Genomic DNA, 16146 nt, shown 5'->3' on the forward strand with positions numbered 1-16146 from the left:
ATTGAATTCATATTTTCGAGGCTGCCCTAAATGTGATCTGCTAAAACTATATTTTGATCTAGAAGAGTGAAATTACAATGCAGCTTCTCATTGTTAAGAATACAAGGTTGTGATGGAGTATTACAGCCCTGCAGTTATGGGTTGGAACCCAATTATGGTGAAGTAGCAAGCAAAGAAAAGTCTTGAAGATTAACTAAGTACATTTGGAAGCACAAAATAAGTTCACAACAATGAGCAATTTTGAAGTAAATCTGAGTACATCGGCGCGCGCCTTCGTATAGGGGTTTGGTTCACATGATATTGCCTGTTCCCGCGTGCATAGCAAGAAGCGGTAGGCGCTCTAAAGAGAGCGAAAAGGGTGCCCCTTAAACTTACTGCAGCATCATTTTTTCTAAATTTCTACTGCTACCATTCGTGTAAAATGATGATAACATTAGCAAGGTTTATACGTTTCTGAGCAAATATTTACACGTTAACACATTACGGTAAAAAGCCTGAAGCTATAGACCACTCTTTTATTCACAGTTCTTCAAAAAGTTACGATCTTGTGTCACATGCGCAAAAGTCACAATCTGATTAGGAGGCACGCGGTACTGGGGGACTCCGCAATAATTTTGATCACCAGGGTTTCTTTCTTTTTTTTTCAACATGAGCTAATCGCTGTACACAAGTGTTCTTTCATTTATTGTTGGTCGTTCTGTGTCCTCATTTCCAATTGTCTGGCCTTGTTTGTGCTTACGACAGCTCTTAAAATCTGTGGATGTGCTCAAAGCCTTGTGCTCTCGTGGAGGGCATCGGAAAATTATTGCACATAAAGCGTTTTAGGCGCCTCATATTTGAGAGCATTTGATCTCTCAAAAAAAATCACCGATGATTTCAATACTCTGCAATGCAAAATTTGAGCGCCGCTCAATAAGTGCTTTCACTTCGCGATATATTGGCTGGCTCAGAAAATCTGTCTTGTGCGGCACGTTGCAAAAGGAGCGAAGTGTTGCGCGACTGCCTGGCTAATCAGCAGATCGCAATAAGCAGCGCTGGGGCGACGCGGGAGCGACGCGGGAGCTCGATTGCCAGTAACAGCCACGGAGAGACCTCCCAAACGACGCGCGCTAATTTGGAGCCATCCTCACAGCGATGCGCGACTTGCTGGGCACTACGCTTTTCTTCTCTCGCTTTATCCATGCCCTTCTCCTCCGCTTTCATCCTCGCGCTCTCTTCGCGCACGTAGCTCTTCTCGTCCCCCACTGCGCTCCGCACTCCCTCTTTCATGCGCTGCGCCCGTTAGCTCGGTTACGCCAGGAACGCCGACGCTCGACGTACGAACAGACGCCTATGAGCTGCGTTCTAAAAGTATCTAACGTGGTAAAAAAGAAACGTTCTTGCCTGGCGACCATGGCGATTGCGAGTGAAATAGGTGCAGGTCAATTATTCGCACGTGATGTGCCACGAACACAGGAATACCTCACATAGTCCTCAAAAACTGTGCCTACCAGATTGGTGCTAGGCTTATAAAACATTTATTGCTTGATTTCTTCTTTTTTTTGCACGACGAACTGCGCTCTGCAGAAAATTCGAGTCTTTGTACAGTAGAAGTGGTGGCAAAACGCAACACTTTCTTTTCTAGAGCAATAATATACAACCTTCTGAAGAAACCCCATGGCTGCTTCATACCCAGATTTGGCTGTTTTAGTGAGACACCAGGTCATTCGCAGATGGTCACCAGCACAAAGCCTCATCAATCTCCAAAACGTAAGAAATGGCATCGAGGTCAGATTAATTACCGTTACATGTTTCGTAGTTGTAGTTCACACATAAAGCTATGAATAACTTCAACGCTTAAATGCGAAATTGTGATTCATTTGTAAACACAGTACCACTTTTTAAATCACATCGGAGTTCTGAGTTTAAGTGGGTCGCTAAGTTTTCCACCGATAATGGTGCCGGCAGGTGAGTTTTCATTGCGGGCTACGTCCTTCTTTCTCATATTCCTTTCCCATGCAAGAACAGCAATCCAAACAGTGGCTGCAACAGCGTTGAGAGCTCCACAGATGACGAAGAGCCAGTCATAGGCTCCTACTTTGTCCCTGAAGTGGCCTGCGAAAACAAATATTATTTATTATAGTGTTCTTAAGCACAGTAAAATCACATGTACGGCACTGAGCTTTCTGTCCAGAAGTCCTAGACAAAACACACATCTTTAAAGATGACAACGAGATACAATAAAGGAAATGATAAAAGCGTTTTACGATTATTGATATATCACTCGGTAACGATACAACTATATAGTAAGAACAAAGAAAGGATATCGGTTCATTTTCATATGATGTGCAATACACAACCAGCACGTCACTGTCACAAGCATGCGTAGTCTCCAATCAGGTTGTTACCGCTTAGTTAATAGCAAAACGTATGAAATATCCATGGCGTGAGGAGCTCGACACGGCATTAGATTGAAATAAAACGTATGATAACAAATACGCAACGCTATTTCCATCGAATGGAACCGGCGACTGTACGCAATGAAATAATGATGCAATTCACAAGTCGAGCGAGATATGACGAGGGTATGAAGACTTCCCTTCAGTTGAGGAACGTTTACAAAGCTTTCGAGGTGGCCGTGAAAGGCCTCTCGGTGCAAGTCAATTTCTGAAAGCTCCAAGGTGTCACAGGACAGTAAGACGACCTTCACTGTGTACGATAAAAAATTGTAGCCCAAGGATGTCGTCGATATAACAGTATGTGCATACATCTTCATTCATTCATTGAATATCTGTTTTACTGTGCCTGAACAGTACATGTGGACATAATTATTATTCCACTTCTGTCGCTTTTTTGTTCATATATTTGGCAACGCAAGTGTGTTTTTCAGCACTGACAGCAAAAGGCCCAGACGGTCGCACAAACCAAGGCCTTAGGGACCACCCAAAGGTGCGACGTGGTCGCTTTGGCTCATTCATAATGTTTAGACAAAGCCACGTATTCATGCAAGTGAGCACATTGCGAGGTTTAGGCTTTTGTTTCAGTGACCCTATGACGTTGTCTAAACCGAATAACTAAATGGCTCATTCCTCCTACTTTATGTGGACCTGTCTTTCTCTGGTCTTGCACAGCACATAATAACGAGCTTTGTGTGACCTCTAGCAGCAACTGGCGTTTCATATCATATCATAGTGCTAAGCGAGCCATGTGCACATAGAAGAGGAAAAGCGCGACACCTGGAAGAGGCAGAGCGCGACGCCAGAGAACTTTAACTGACTCTTGCTGCACTTTTTCGGTGCTGTTGCTTTCATGGCGTGTAGGCGAAGCAGGGGCATCGCACTAACTGTCAGTCTAAAAGCTAATTACGTGTTCGATAGTTGACTTTGAACGAGCGTCTCCCCGCACTGTAGGTTGATCGTCTGCTAAAGACGAAGCCGAGAGGCGCGATATTAAGTTATGAGACAGTCTCGAAACAGGACCACGTCTTTTCGAGGGTGAACAAGCACTTTTGGAAACACATTGCAGATGGCGAGTACAGCTCTGTGTATAATGTGTGCGATAGCCTCTTGTTTCTACGCCAGTGCCTGCAATTCTTAAGCGCCACACATTAACATTGAACAAGCCATTACGCAGAGAACACGTGTCCAACATCCTCGAGTTCTATTTTCAAACAGTCGCTAAATAAGAACAGCGTTCCTCGCAAACACCACGGCAAACTACGCTTAAACCAGTTCCCACAATGCCTGATAGATGCATATGATTTTATTCATATAATTAAACTCCCAAATGAGCCACTGAGGCAGAGGTATTCGTTAGCTAATTCCTAAAGCCAGTGAGGAGAAAGTGGTGATTTGACCGAAATTTCTTAGCGAAAGTACACACATAAACCGTACCTATCAAGGATGGCTTCAGAAATGATAGCAGCCCGGCCGATGCCACAACGATGCCGAAGGATACTGACAAGTTTTCGCGTCCGAAGTAAGACGCCACGATTACCGGAAAAAGCACCATGACAGTGCCGATGTTGAAGGTGATGCCCATGGCCACGGCGAAGATGAGTCCGTGGATGCGTAAGAAAGGCAACAGAAGAAACGTCACCGCCTGCGCACACAATGTGATAATGAGAGCCGTCTTCTTTGTCATTAAAGCACGGTCGACGGCGGTCGGAAGCGTCAATCTTCCAAGAACCTCCGAAACGCCTGCCACCGCCATCACGGTCACTGCAGTCGAGACCGCTACTCCTCGATCAGAGGCGAAGTCGACGAAAAGCGACATGTAGCACTCATAGCACATGCAGTAAGCGTTGAAGCTGTAAATTATCAGGTAAAACACGGGGCTTTTGAGCACTGCGAATCCGTGACGCAGCTTGTTCGTCCTTTCATCACCGGCGAGTTTCGAAGGACACTGGGCGGCTACTTGATCGTCCTCGGGAGCAGCTTTCCGCCGATCTGGAGCGCGTGTGAATTGGCTAAAAGCAAGCCCGTTCATGGTGACCGCACCAAAGATGAGAAGAGCGCCACGTAGGCCATAGGCGGCGGTGAGGTACTGGAGCAGCTTGGGGAACACGAAGAGGCCCGCGGTGCCACCGGCGAAGTTGAGGCCCATCGCCAGGCCCTCGTTCTTGACGAAGTGCTCGCTGATGATGGTAGGGGCCACTATGAACACCATGCCCGTGCCTATGGCTGCAAGCACGTAAATTGTGTACAAAGAAAATTTTCAGTTGACCTAATACAGAATTGAACACCAAAATCCCGCAATTAAGCTTAACTATAGCCATGTTACGGTTCGCGTTTACTATGTGCCAGAAAAAAAATATACTGTTTAGGACAGCCGGAAGATGACTTATGGAATCACATGTTCCCGTACATATTACCGTCATTATAATGGTGTTCGAAATCATTTACGATCAGTTAAATGTGGCATCACAGAGCTATAAGGTGGGGTCGGCCATTGTTGTGTGCTGATTACTTGAGGCTATGGGCGGTATAACAGTGGGTCACACTATTGTCACGTTGTAGTGGCGGCCAAGAACACAATAGCAAAACTGTGAATGATGAAACTCTTTATTTGGCGAACTTGTGCCCCTAAAGAAAATGTTATTCAAAGCACAACGATAGCAGCTAATATATTCGGCGATCGTGAAAAATCTGATCTGTGGGTCAAGCACGTCAACTGTTATGCATGCCTCACCGAAGGTTCCAGCATAATCGCTGGTGCCCGCGTGCATTCAAGGAACTACTCCACAATTCGTGTGGCACATGCAGTCTGATTACACAAGGTTCGATGAGGACAGACACAACAGGCAGAATTAATGCTAACATTCGTGTAAGTTCAAAATGTTGACGCATCTTGCGCTGAGGGATAACATTATGCTGTTAGCGGATGAAATGCACCTGGCGGTAAAAGGATGAATACATACACGCTTCACTATTGCGCCACCCTTTGCATCAAGAAATCACACTTCAGCCATTCCAAATCATCTGCAATTTTTGCGCTGTAGAAAGCGATAAAGACGTGCTTACGAGTTTGTGGTGAACATTTACACGGAATCAAATGTCTTATGCCCTACATATTTAGCAACATTCGCTTAGGAAATGGAATCGACACTGAATCTTTCTCTTCGATACTTGAAGATAAGTTTGTGAAGAAAATTTGACGACGTGAAAAACCTGAGGGAAGTGCTTTGCAATGTTTATGTAAAAGATGCTAGGTTTGATGAATTTTCATCTTACTGCTTTTTGTGCAGATGCCACAAGTTTGTTTCTGAGTGTTACTAGAGTGGAAAAAATTATAGACGTTGCACTTTCTAATCTCAGATAATTGTCTCCATGGTTTCTTCTGAATTCTTTTGTGGTCATGCTCAAAAACAATAGCCGTTGTGTTTGGCCAAAATCTCATTTATGCAGACATTTTACAAACCTGAAGCTATACAACAAGCTAATTGAGAGATACAGAGATAAAGAGAGGGAAGGGGTCATAAAGGAAAGGCAGGGAGGTTAACCAGGTTCAGCTGAATAGGCTACCTTGCGCTAGGGAAGGGGAAAAGCGGATTGAAATAGAGGTGTCTCCTGTGGCTAAAACACTTCGTATTTTATTTCAGGAGCTTATGTTCCGGAAAACATCAATCACACGAAAGTGTTACGGAAGAGACGCTGTAAGGCTCCACTGGATATTCTAAATAAAACCCAGCAGTGTATGTGCATCAGGCAATAGCTACTCATAATAAGATGGAACGACCAGGACGACATGACAGCAACTCTGCGACGACAACTCCATGACGACAATAAAGTGACGACTTCGAACTGATGACAACGAAATGAAGGTAGTATGACGACGGCTCGAAGATGGCGGCACATTGACGAGGATATGGCACAGCACTGACGTTGACAGGGTGAAAAAAGTCGAAGGATTACAATATAACAGGGAAAGAATAATTACAACGCCATGAGGGAAATGAAATGACGAGGACGGCGTGCCAAAGATGGCATGACGACAGTAAAATTACATAGATAGAATTACGATGGCGCAATGACGATGCCGGCATCAGACAAAGACATGATGAGAGTAGGTTGGTGACAATGAAATCGCTACGGCAGAATGACGGCGACAGAACTACCATGACAACGTGACAATGCAGGAATGATCACAAGTATGCATAATAAGGATAGGCGTGCCGACCTTTTGTGAAATATCCCGAAAGAGAGGAGCAGCACCAACAGGAAAGTGAAAGAAGGAGGCATAGAAAGCTTCGCCTTAAAACACTTTTCGAGCTGTTGCTAGTTTAGCTTACAATGTTTTCACCACTAATTTGTTCCTCAGTTATGACGTTTTAAAGGCAAAAGTACTTTACAACTACCAACCTTTACCTACTCTTAAGGCGGAAATCAACACAAGGTGTTCTGTCCTTAAAAGCATCACAAATTGAGGGAAACATATACCCATTGGCTTCATACGACACACTGGAAACTTACATTGTCCCAAGCAGGGTTTGTGTACAGGCTAGTTGCTACTCCGTTGTAAACATCACTAACAGCTCGTACTTATACAAAGGGACCAAAAGTACGACGAAGGCAAGCGCTGACTTCCAATTGATTTTTTTTTATTTCCAATAACAAGCATATATACCAAGACACGAAGACAAAAGCACCCGCTCCAAAGCAAGAAGCCTGCATGAGTACGAATTCAAAATTCAGAAGTACCGTGACCGCCTCCCTAAGATGAACGAGCACGCATGTGCGATCTGAGAAAAGCAAGTTCTCCACCTGGTAATGCAATTAACTAACTTACTAACCGAGTGACCTTCAGCGATCGCTGCTGCTTCAATGATAATTCTAGTGTTTTCGTAAAGATATTTATCTTGTCTTGGTAAATATGCTTGCTGTTCAAAATAAAGATCAATTGGAACTCAGCGCCCGTCCTCGCCGTTCTTTCGGTCCCTTTGTCTGTGCACGAGCTGTAATTGATGTTTGTATTGTCCCAAGGACACCTACTACCTACGGATACGAGTACATAGAATATCTTTGCAACTCCACAAATATATATTAACTGAACTGCTGTGTCCGTGTTACTGATATTATCATATTAGGCCATAATTACTGCCAAGTAATGAGGAAAGTGAGGCCGGTCAAACTGCTTAATCTGCAGCGTTTACCTCGCCTTCCTCATCACGAATTGTACACTGTGAATTTGTAAACACAAAACAAATGGCAAAGTGATACTAAGGCGCACAGAATGTCTAAGATAGGCGTTTTTCTGCTCAAAGCTCCATTTTGCAAAGATCTATTTTCATTCGGTTTTGCAAGGCATATTTACTATTCATTCATGCACGCATGTAGCTGCCATACATATGTAAATGTGCCCACCACGGCTAAACGTTCACCAGGGAAGTATTCTTTGACCCATTGCCGTGGGGCTGAGAGTAGTAGAAAAGATAATCGCTGCACAGCTTTCGGAGGGCGCAGTAATTAATACGTGCAACAATTAGGTGCAGATAAATGTGCCTTACCGTGTACTACACCGAGTGTGAACGTCATAAGCTCAATACTTGTGGCAAAAAAGCTCAGCATTACACCAGCACTTGAAATCGCTGTTCCCGCAATAATCACTGGACGAGCGTTGAATCTGTGCGCCAGTGGTCCCGTAATGAAGCCTGAAACAACAAATGAGATACACGCACAAGGTTCTCACTTTTCAATATTCATTTGTACATGCTGATTTATTAGCAGCCGCACCTTGTGCGCGTTTAATTGCTTCTAAATAAGTTTTACCTCAAATACAGTCATGCATGCCGCTAAACACTAGAGTCGTGCGATTAGGTCAGATATCGCTTTTTTTTGTGACAAGCAGAAGTCACATCATCTTCTTGTGCCAAGTCATCCATACTTTATCAAACCAATAAACATAGAATATTGGAACGCAATCACACCTTCATCAAGGCTAGCACTGCATCCCATCTGCCTCCAAAATACGTGTCAAATATACGTGAAAGACTGGGTTTAACAATGTGTCTAAAATGCGAAAACTGTTTATGAACTGAAGAATTTGGTTACAGTTCATAAAATCAGCAGTGAGCAGCCATTCAAATTGTGGGGTTGCAAACGAAAGCTGAAGACTAATTTGAGCTTACGAAAACAGTAACAATTCAAACCTATTAAAGGTAATCGTGACGGAGCATCCGCATTATCTGCATTTCTCCACACATCCTATTGAACTTATCTATCAACTACAGTTTAAAAGAAAACGCGGAATAAATGTTGTGCATTATTGTTTTCTCATTACGTTGTCGTGCTTCGACATATACTAAAGGAAATAGTATGCCGCACATTCAATGTTCAGCATATATAGGAAAGTTGACATTAGTGCTCGCTTGCACACCCTCTTTCTGATTAAAGGGTTGATTTAAAGTGATATACGAATTACGTTGTGCTATTGTGCTCCATATCTCAGACCTGTTGCTGCGGTCTCGCAAGCAGGCTGGTAGTACTGCAGGCTAATTCTGTGTCAGCTGTCCTGTCAGCTAATCTTCTGTCAATTGAAGACGTTGATGAAATGTTTATTAGTGGTCGAACAGAAGGCGCCTGGGCCTGGAGCATACATTCTGACACGGGCAGCTGGGTTCGCCAGGGCAAGTTTCGTCTAATTTATATATAGCGTCGCTGATAATGCGAAGTGGGGCACCCTCGCGCAAGACAGGCATCCACTGCACCATCAAAATCACTGCGTTTGAATCTTTCCTAAGATCCACCGTGGTGGCTATGGGGTTTTGGCCTTGTGCTAAGCCTGTGGCGCCTGATGAAGTTCCGGTCGGTAAGGCCGCGTTTCGATTTGGGTAAAATGCAGAAATGCCATTGTACCGTACATTCGGTGACCATTAAAGAACCCCAGGAGGTCAAATTTCATCCGGAGAGTTGCAGTACGCCATGCCTCATAATCTTGTCCTCGTTTCGGCATTTAAAACCACACAATTTAATTTGAATTATTCGTTTTTTATCACTCTTCCCATCATGAATTCTTTTTTCTACGCAAACACTCTATACGTATGACGTAGGAGTTCTGCGGAAACCCGCAAGCTGAAGAGAAGTAATTAATGACGAAGAACTCCTACGTCAAGCTCTTGCCTTTGCTTCGTGTTGCCGACAAATTCAACTTCGCCCTGCTATGTGCTAGCCGCCTGGTTCGCTCAGATGGTAGAGTGTTTGCCCCGGAAAGGCGGTGGTCCCGGGTTCGAGTCCCGGGCCAGGACAAATTTTTCTTCAGCTTTGAAGCTTTTCTTTCGAGGAACCCGTATGGGTTTCCTTTGTAGCAATTGCTATGAACGGGTGGATGTCTGATTTTAATTAAACGCACCTAACGTACGATGAAATGAAGGAAAACATGAAGGACACACGAAGCACATACTACAAACTGTTATTTTTGGTCATATGAATGCATACACAAAATACATCAGAACAAATATTCTAGAGTGAGAAGTGAATAGTTCTTAGTAATAGCGCTATTCGCAGGGTTGGAATGTCATGCGGCAGTTGATGCGCAAAGCATATGAGGTGCTACCTAAATGACAGACTGAACTGTCGATATCGCCCTATCAGTCTGCCGTGTCAAGTGAACCAGTGGCTGCGTGCAAAAATGTCCAGAAGGAAGCTACATATTGAAACTACTGTTTCACCATTTCGCTTGCGAGCGCCAGTGAAGTAAACTAGGAGAAAAATTATTCAACGTGAAAACGCGAACCCGAAACTGTAGGTTCGTGAGCATGTCTTTAGTCTTGCTAACTGACGCAAAGGAAGACTTTGCACGAGACGTATGAGCACGCTGACGCGGTTTTCCACGCAACCCGTAAGCCAGTGTAGATTATTTTTTGTATATATAATTTCTTTGATGTTGATGATCACTTGCTCGCTTCTTTTCGAGAATGACGTTTGCCACCTATTTACATACAGCGCGAAATTTGAACATCTCTTAGGTTCTGTCTCGTTCTGGCAGAACCTAACAGATGTTCGAATTTCGAGCTGTATGTATGTATGTATGTATGTATGTATGTATGTATGTATGTATGTATGTATGTATGTATGTATGTATGTATGTATGTATGTATGTATGTATGTATGTATGTATGTATGCATGCATGCATGTATGTATGTGTGTATGTATGTATGTATGTATGTATGTATGCATCCATGCATGCATGTATGTATGTATGTATGTATGTATGTACAGAACCTAGTAACCGACATCGTCCATAAAGTGTCTACCCAGCGCGAGAAATGAAGTCGCAACTTTCCTCATTTGTCTATCCCAGCTATCTCTACCATTTACTACTGCCAACAATATCAGCCGTAGTCGTTCCTTGCTAATACACTCGTCTCTTATTAAGTAGCCAAAACATAAAAGTGCTAACTCCGACACCTTCTATGACAAAGCCATTACAATGTCACGGAAGTCACGTCTCGTTCCACCTCACTTGTCGGCACCCAACCTTCTGCCAACATCGTCACTCATTTACGCGAGGAAGTCCACCGTCTTGCTCCCACGGCCTCTCTCCATGCAGCTGCGTGACGCACCACTAAACCAGCCCGACATCCGTGTGGCAGTCAGTCTCCAGCCTCTTTGTTGTGCTGACAACACTATCGTTTCCATCACGCCGCCCGCAATTGCATTCCTCCATCCTCTTCGAGTAGGAAAAAGACCATGGCGAGGGGACAGAGCAGACAGTGTCTCAGCGATCTCATCCAGCCACCCGCACCTGTGCTTCGTGCCAGTAGGCATCACTAACATGCCCTTCTAGTCAGCCGGGGGAAACGCAAACCTTTCGAAGGCGGCACAGCAGCGTCGCCTTTTAACGCGGGAGCGACCACAGCTTCACAGAATCCTGTGCGCCCACACTGCATCAGCGTTGTACGACAACTTTGAGACTCTCAGGTGCGCAAACCTTGCAGAATCTGAAACATCGCGCCTACTAGCTATTATTCTTAGTCGTCTTCGTGATTCTCACGTCACAGATTTCCTCTTCGTAACAGTGATTTTCGGGCTATATTGAAGGCTATTCTGGTACCTTCTGCTACGCCTGAATTTTTAAATGTCATTCAGACTTCCAGTTTCATTTGACCCACATAAAACGATCTCGTCTTGGTAGAACCGTTTTCTTCTATTATTTGTCATTGCGACTTCCGATTGCGTACAAAGCAGACACCATAGCATGACTTGAACATAGCGAAGCTCCTTGTGAAGCCACAGCTTCCAGTATATTTGAAGTAATCAACCAAATCATTGTTGTTAATTTCCTAGACGGTGTTCTAAATGTTGTGTGCCCTTTTTTGGTGGCCGGAACACAGGAGGTGTATGCGTTGTTGTCATCTATGGATTCGTCCTGAACAGAATTGCAGCTATTATTCTGTCATGCTTAGTAAATTTCACACGTACTTGATTTGCAGGTTCTTGCTTTTGGGAGAGTAATTGTTAATGCATTCATTTGGTCCTTGCTGCCACAGTTGCGCTTTCTCGGCATCGTTTGGTACACTTCCTTTCCCTTCCCCATTCCTTCATTTCTGCGCACAACTACTGGCCTCTTCCTTACCACGTTGACTATGCTTTTTTTTCACAGCGGAATTGTTCCAAGTCGAATCTTCACCATCCGGCGTCAGGTGTCACGCAGGGGCGTAAATTAATCGCACAAACCCACTATGGGGATAGGCCATAGGAGAGGTATAGCCATAGGTGTGTCGCCAGCGCGCCCCCTTTCGCCTTATGTATTTCGTTCGGCGCGAGCGGCAGCGGGAGCTCGCTCGAGGCAGCACCGACGTCGCGCAAATCCTGAGCTTCGAGAACGAGAAGCGCAAGCAAAGCGCCAGCGGAGGAAAGCCGCTACCGCCGAGGATCGACAACGGGAAGCGCCTGCGGAAAGAAGCCAACCGTAACTTTCAAGAGAAGGCAATCCAAGCCAAGTGCCAGCAGAGGCAAGTTAACCCCCACCTTCGAGAGCAGGAGGCTGAACAGGGACGTCGACGCAGAGGAGGAGGAGGCGGAGCAAAAGCGTTTATTGAGCTCTAGAAATATTTGATGAATTTCGCGGAGTCAGATGGTGTCTTCCATCTTCTTAGAAATGGCTGTCTGCCCCTAGTCCAGGGCTCCGCTGGATGCCGCTGCCAGCTGGGCCCGTCAGATCAGCCCTAGTTGGACGTCCTGACGGTCGCTGGAGGGTATTCCTTCCCATTGCTCCACGCTCGGGTTTGGTATTATTGGTGCCGCATTTGTTTTCCGGCAGGTCCACGTTATATGGTAGAGCGTGAGTGTTTCCTGGCATCATGGGCATTTGTCAGTGTACTCTGTGCGTTGTATTTTACTGAGTGTGTTTAAGTTCGGATATGCACCCGTCTGTAGCAGCATCTAAGCTACGGAGTCCTCTCTAGTGAGAGAGCTATGCGGCGGGGGTACCGCTTCCTGCTGCCCTTATAGTGGTTTAGGATAGCCGAGTATTCTCTGGGGACCGGCTCGGTTTCCTCGAGGTCATTGGCGGAGGGTGCTCGGTATGTAGTGTATCCTCGAGCTACCCTGTCGACCTCAGGGTTGCCTTCCGCGTCCACACTATCGTGTGTCTAATTGGTTGTTCTTTTTCTAGGTTTTGTGTGTGGTGATCTTCAGAGTGGAGTATGCGGAGCGCTCTGTGACCTATTCTGCCTAACATGTAGTTTCGGCATGCTGTTTGGGAGTCGGTTAGTACCCTCCATGTTAGATTCCTCCCACGGAGGGTGCCGATGGATGGTTCATGTGAAAATTCCCCGACCGCGACTGCGGGCGCAGCTTGCAACGTGTGTGATGGACTGTGGTTTGATCACAACCTCACGCAACTGAAGAGCGTGCGCAATCGGGAACCGAAGCTAGAATCTAGCAAAAGGAGGATAACAAGACAAAATACTTTCATGAAGATTGCGTTAAACACGAGTTCAAGCTTAAGAAAACGACCACCAGCTTCGCTGTTTTTACAGCTGTTACTGCGTGGACCTGGCTTTACTTCTTTTTCCATAGTTTCAGCAATGAAAACCAATCCTATCAGTGGAGATGCTAGCTCTCTTTAAACGGCCTTCCACTCATAATGCTTAACATTAAAATCACAAACCACAAGGGAGCTAGCCTATGGGACTGCAGGTCAATTGCACAAGAAAATTCAGCATGGTTGAAAACGGGAAGTGCAAGACCAAATAAGTGATGTAAAATGTCCTATAACCGGCCGTCACACCTTATGTCAGCCCTTCTCAATGGGATGGCGCTGCTGTAATTTGTAATTTATTTTCATTGAACTAACCGCACTTTTACTTGCCCGCAATTTACCCAGCTACACTAGTGCTCTTTACTCCTCCGCCGTGTTCCTGAATTGGCTCATGATAACGCAGCAGCGAAGACGTTTGTATTCTCACCTGTGAGGTAACCTAGCGCGGTCATTAGCACTATCGGCCACGAGCCTTCAGTTCTGTTCACCTGGAAGGTCTCCATTATGGCAACGAATAGGAATCCCGCTGAACGCCACCCTGCCAGGGCGAAGAAAGATGATAGCGCGCAGGCGCCTGCAATGAGGAGAGTAATGTAAAACATACTTTTTAGAGACACTTGCAGGCATGTGCTTTAATGAAAACCTTCTGTTAGAAAGTTTTATGGCTGATATTTTTAGTAAAAGAAAACATTGAAGCAGACCGAGCGCCATTGGGTAGGCTAGCTCAAGTTGTTGTCATCCATTTAGGTGTTTGTCTTGTTGAAACCGCAGTCACAGTATCTGCTCAACGAAGGAGAGGCGTTATGTATAGGGGAAGTGAGAAAGCTCCAATGACGCTACAGAAGTAAAAATAAAAATTCCTGGTCTGGCCCCAAAACAAGCACAAACAAAAATGTAATGTATTCAAAGACAACGGTGACCAGGGGCCCTATAACGTAAAACTATTCCAATATGTTTCTATTCCAATTTTCTGACATCAAACTTGCGTAACCGCTGACGCAAGCGTCGGTCGGTCATCCGTAGGGTTGTCTAAGCAGACCAATGAAACGCTCTCCTCGTTCATATGAGGTTACTTTTGTTTGCTTGAAAAACGAATAACATTGCCTACACTGAGCGGCTTGTCTTATCAAATTGGCTGATAAGAGACGAGGAGCACGCTGAAGTGGAGAGGAAGTCGATGGGGCCGAGCCACTGCACTGAATATCGATAACTGGATGAAGAGGGTGGTGCCGGCGTCTGCGATTGGTCCGCTTTCTCTTACTTAGCTGGAGGTGGCTGGTCGACAATCGCGGCGGCATGCAACGGAAGCTTAAGAATGACACTAAAACGGATCCTCACCAAATAAGACTTGCCAGAACCCGTTCGTAAACGTTCCGAAAGTGCTCGAAAACGTTACACGGCTACGCAAAATCTTTCAGTATACGCAAATAAACCCATGCTCTCCGACAGGTGCGAGTAGCTAGTGCATCAGCGATAGGCAGCAGCCATCTTTTATTCCTTTCGAACGCGGCAGCCAGCGGCTATTCAGAAGAAAATTCAGTTTTGTTCGGCATATTAATGCATCTTTGACGCGTACACGTCACTCTGACGCGGTGAGTTTTTGCAGTTTTGTGACGTCTCGTGACAGGCAGGTGAAGTGGGTGCTGCCTGAAAACTTTTGACCTATAGCCGAGGGCTAGTGCCGAAAAGGCGTCGAATCAGAAATAGCTATTTTTCTTTTGTTCGGTCAAAATCATGCATAATCAATGTGTACACGTCATATCAGATGGGGAGCTAACGCGGTTTTCGTGACGTCGCGTGACCTACAGTTGAAGTGGGGCTGGCCCAAACATTTTTTGACCAATCGCGGAAGGCTGATTGCAGAATTGGAATAGAAATGTTTGGAATAGTTTTACGCTATAGCGCCGCAGTTCCCGTAACATACAAGAAAGGTTGACTTCGTGATGGGGCGACTTTTTATGCTGCCTATTTAAGAATATAAGTGCAATAGTCAAAATGGTCGGTCAGTCGTTGTCAGTCGGCCACTCACTGGCACTAGCCAGCGCTTTCAACAATATTACATTTCCCTGTCGATATTTTTTTGCAAAAGAACTATTCCTCGCGAATAATAGTTTCCTCATTTTAGAGTATGGCACGCCTGAAACGCAATGAAATAACGCCAATGACGACTCATCAGTGATCGCTATATGAAAAAAGCCTTTCTTCATTGGTGATTAAAGAGTGTTTTATTTGTAGTGACCAGGGCTATCCTACAATTCCTGTCGTACTTTTCCCTAGAGAATGGCGTGGCCGGCATGATTTAGGCTTTCACTGAAGGCGTAGCTCCTGCCACTGTCGCTTCGGTGGTGGCTCCTTTGGAGACCTTTTTGTTTTCGGCTGCGGTGGTGTGCTTCACCCCGCTACTCTTCTCTATACCGCTTTTCATCATCCCTCATTTGTCATCGGCGTGCCTACACTCTCGCCACACATGCTCATAATCATTGTAGCCAGCCTAACAGTATAGATAACGGGTGTGCGAGTATTCAAAATTTCCCTTACAAATTCAATACTCCTTGCTGTTGTATTCTTATTTGATCGACCAATATTGTGCTGTTTCCTGCTTTTTTTTTTCAGATCTAGTAATGCCGCATGGTGTAGGCAACCCGCTGTGACTGAAGAAGAGCAGAACGATGTTGTTCGTGTCG

At 45.1% G+C, this 16146-nt stretch overlaps 1 protein-coding gene across 1 annotated transcript; it reads right to left on the reverse strand.

Annotated features, from left to right (window-relative positions):
- Positions 1-1841: 1841 nt before the first annotated feature.
- On the reverse strand, positions 1842-13965 carry LOC139055706 (monocarboxylate transporter 12-like). The gene is made up of 4 exons (XM_070533241.1): positions 13890-13965; positions 7985-8128; positions 3873-4661; positions 1842-2094 (listed from the first exon to the last, which is right to left on the reverse strand). Exons 1-4 carry the CDS (start codon positions 13963-13965, stop codon positions 1886-1888), a joined length of 1218 nt encoding a protein of 405 aa, XP_070389342.1. The 3' UTR covers positions 1842-1885.
- Between the last annotated feature and the right edge of the window lie 2181 nt (positions 13966-16146).

Source organism: Dermacentor albipictus, chromosome 2 (assembly GCF_038994185.2).
Source record: "Dermacentor albipictus isolate Rhodes 1998 colony chromosome 2, USDA_Dalb.pri_finalv2, whole genome shotgun sequence".
Taxonomy (NCBI): Eukaryota; Metazoa; Arthropoda; class Arachnida; order Ixodida; family Ixodidae; genus Dermacentor; species Dermacentor albipictus.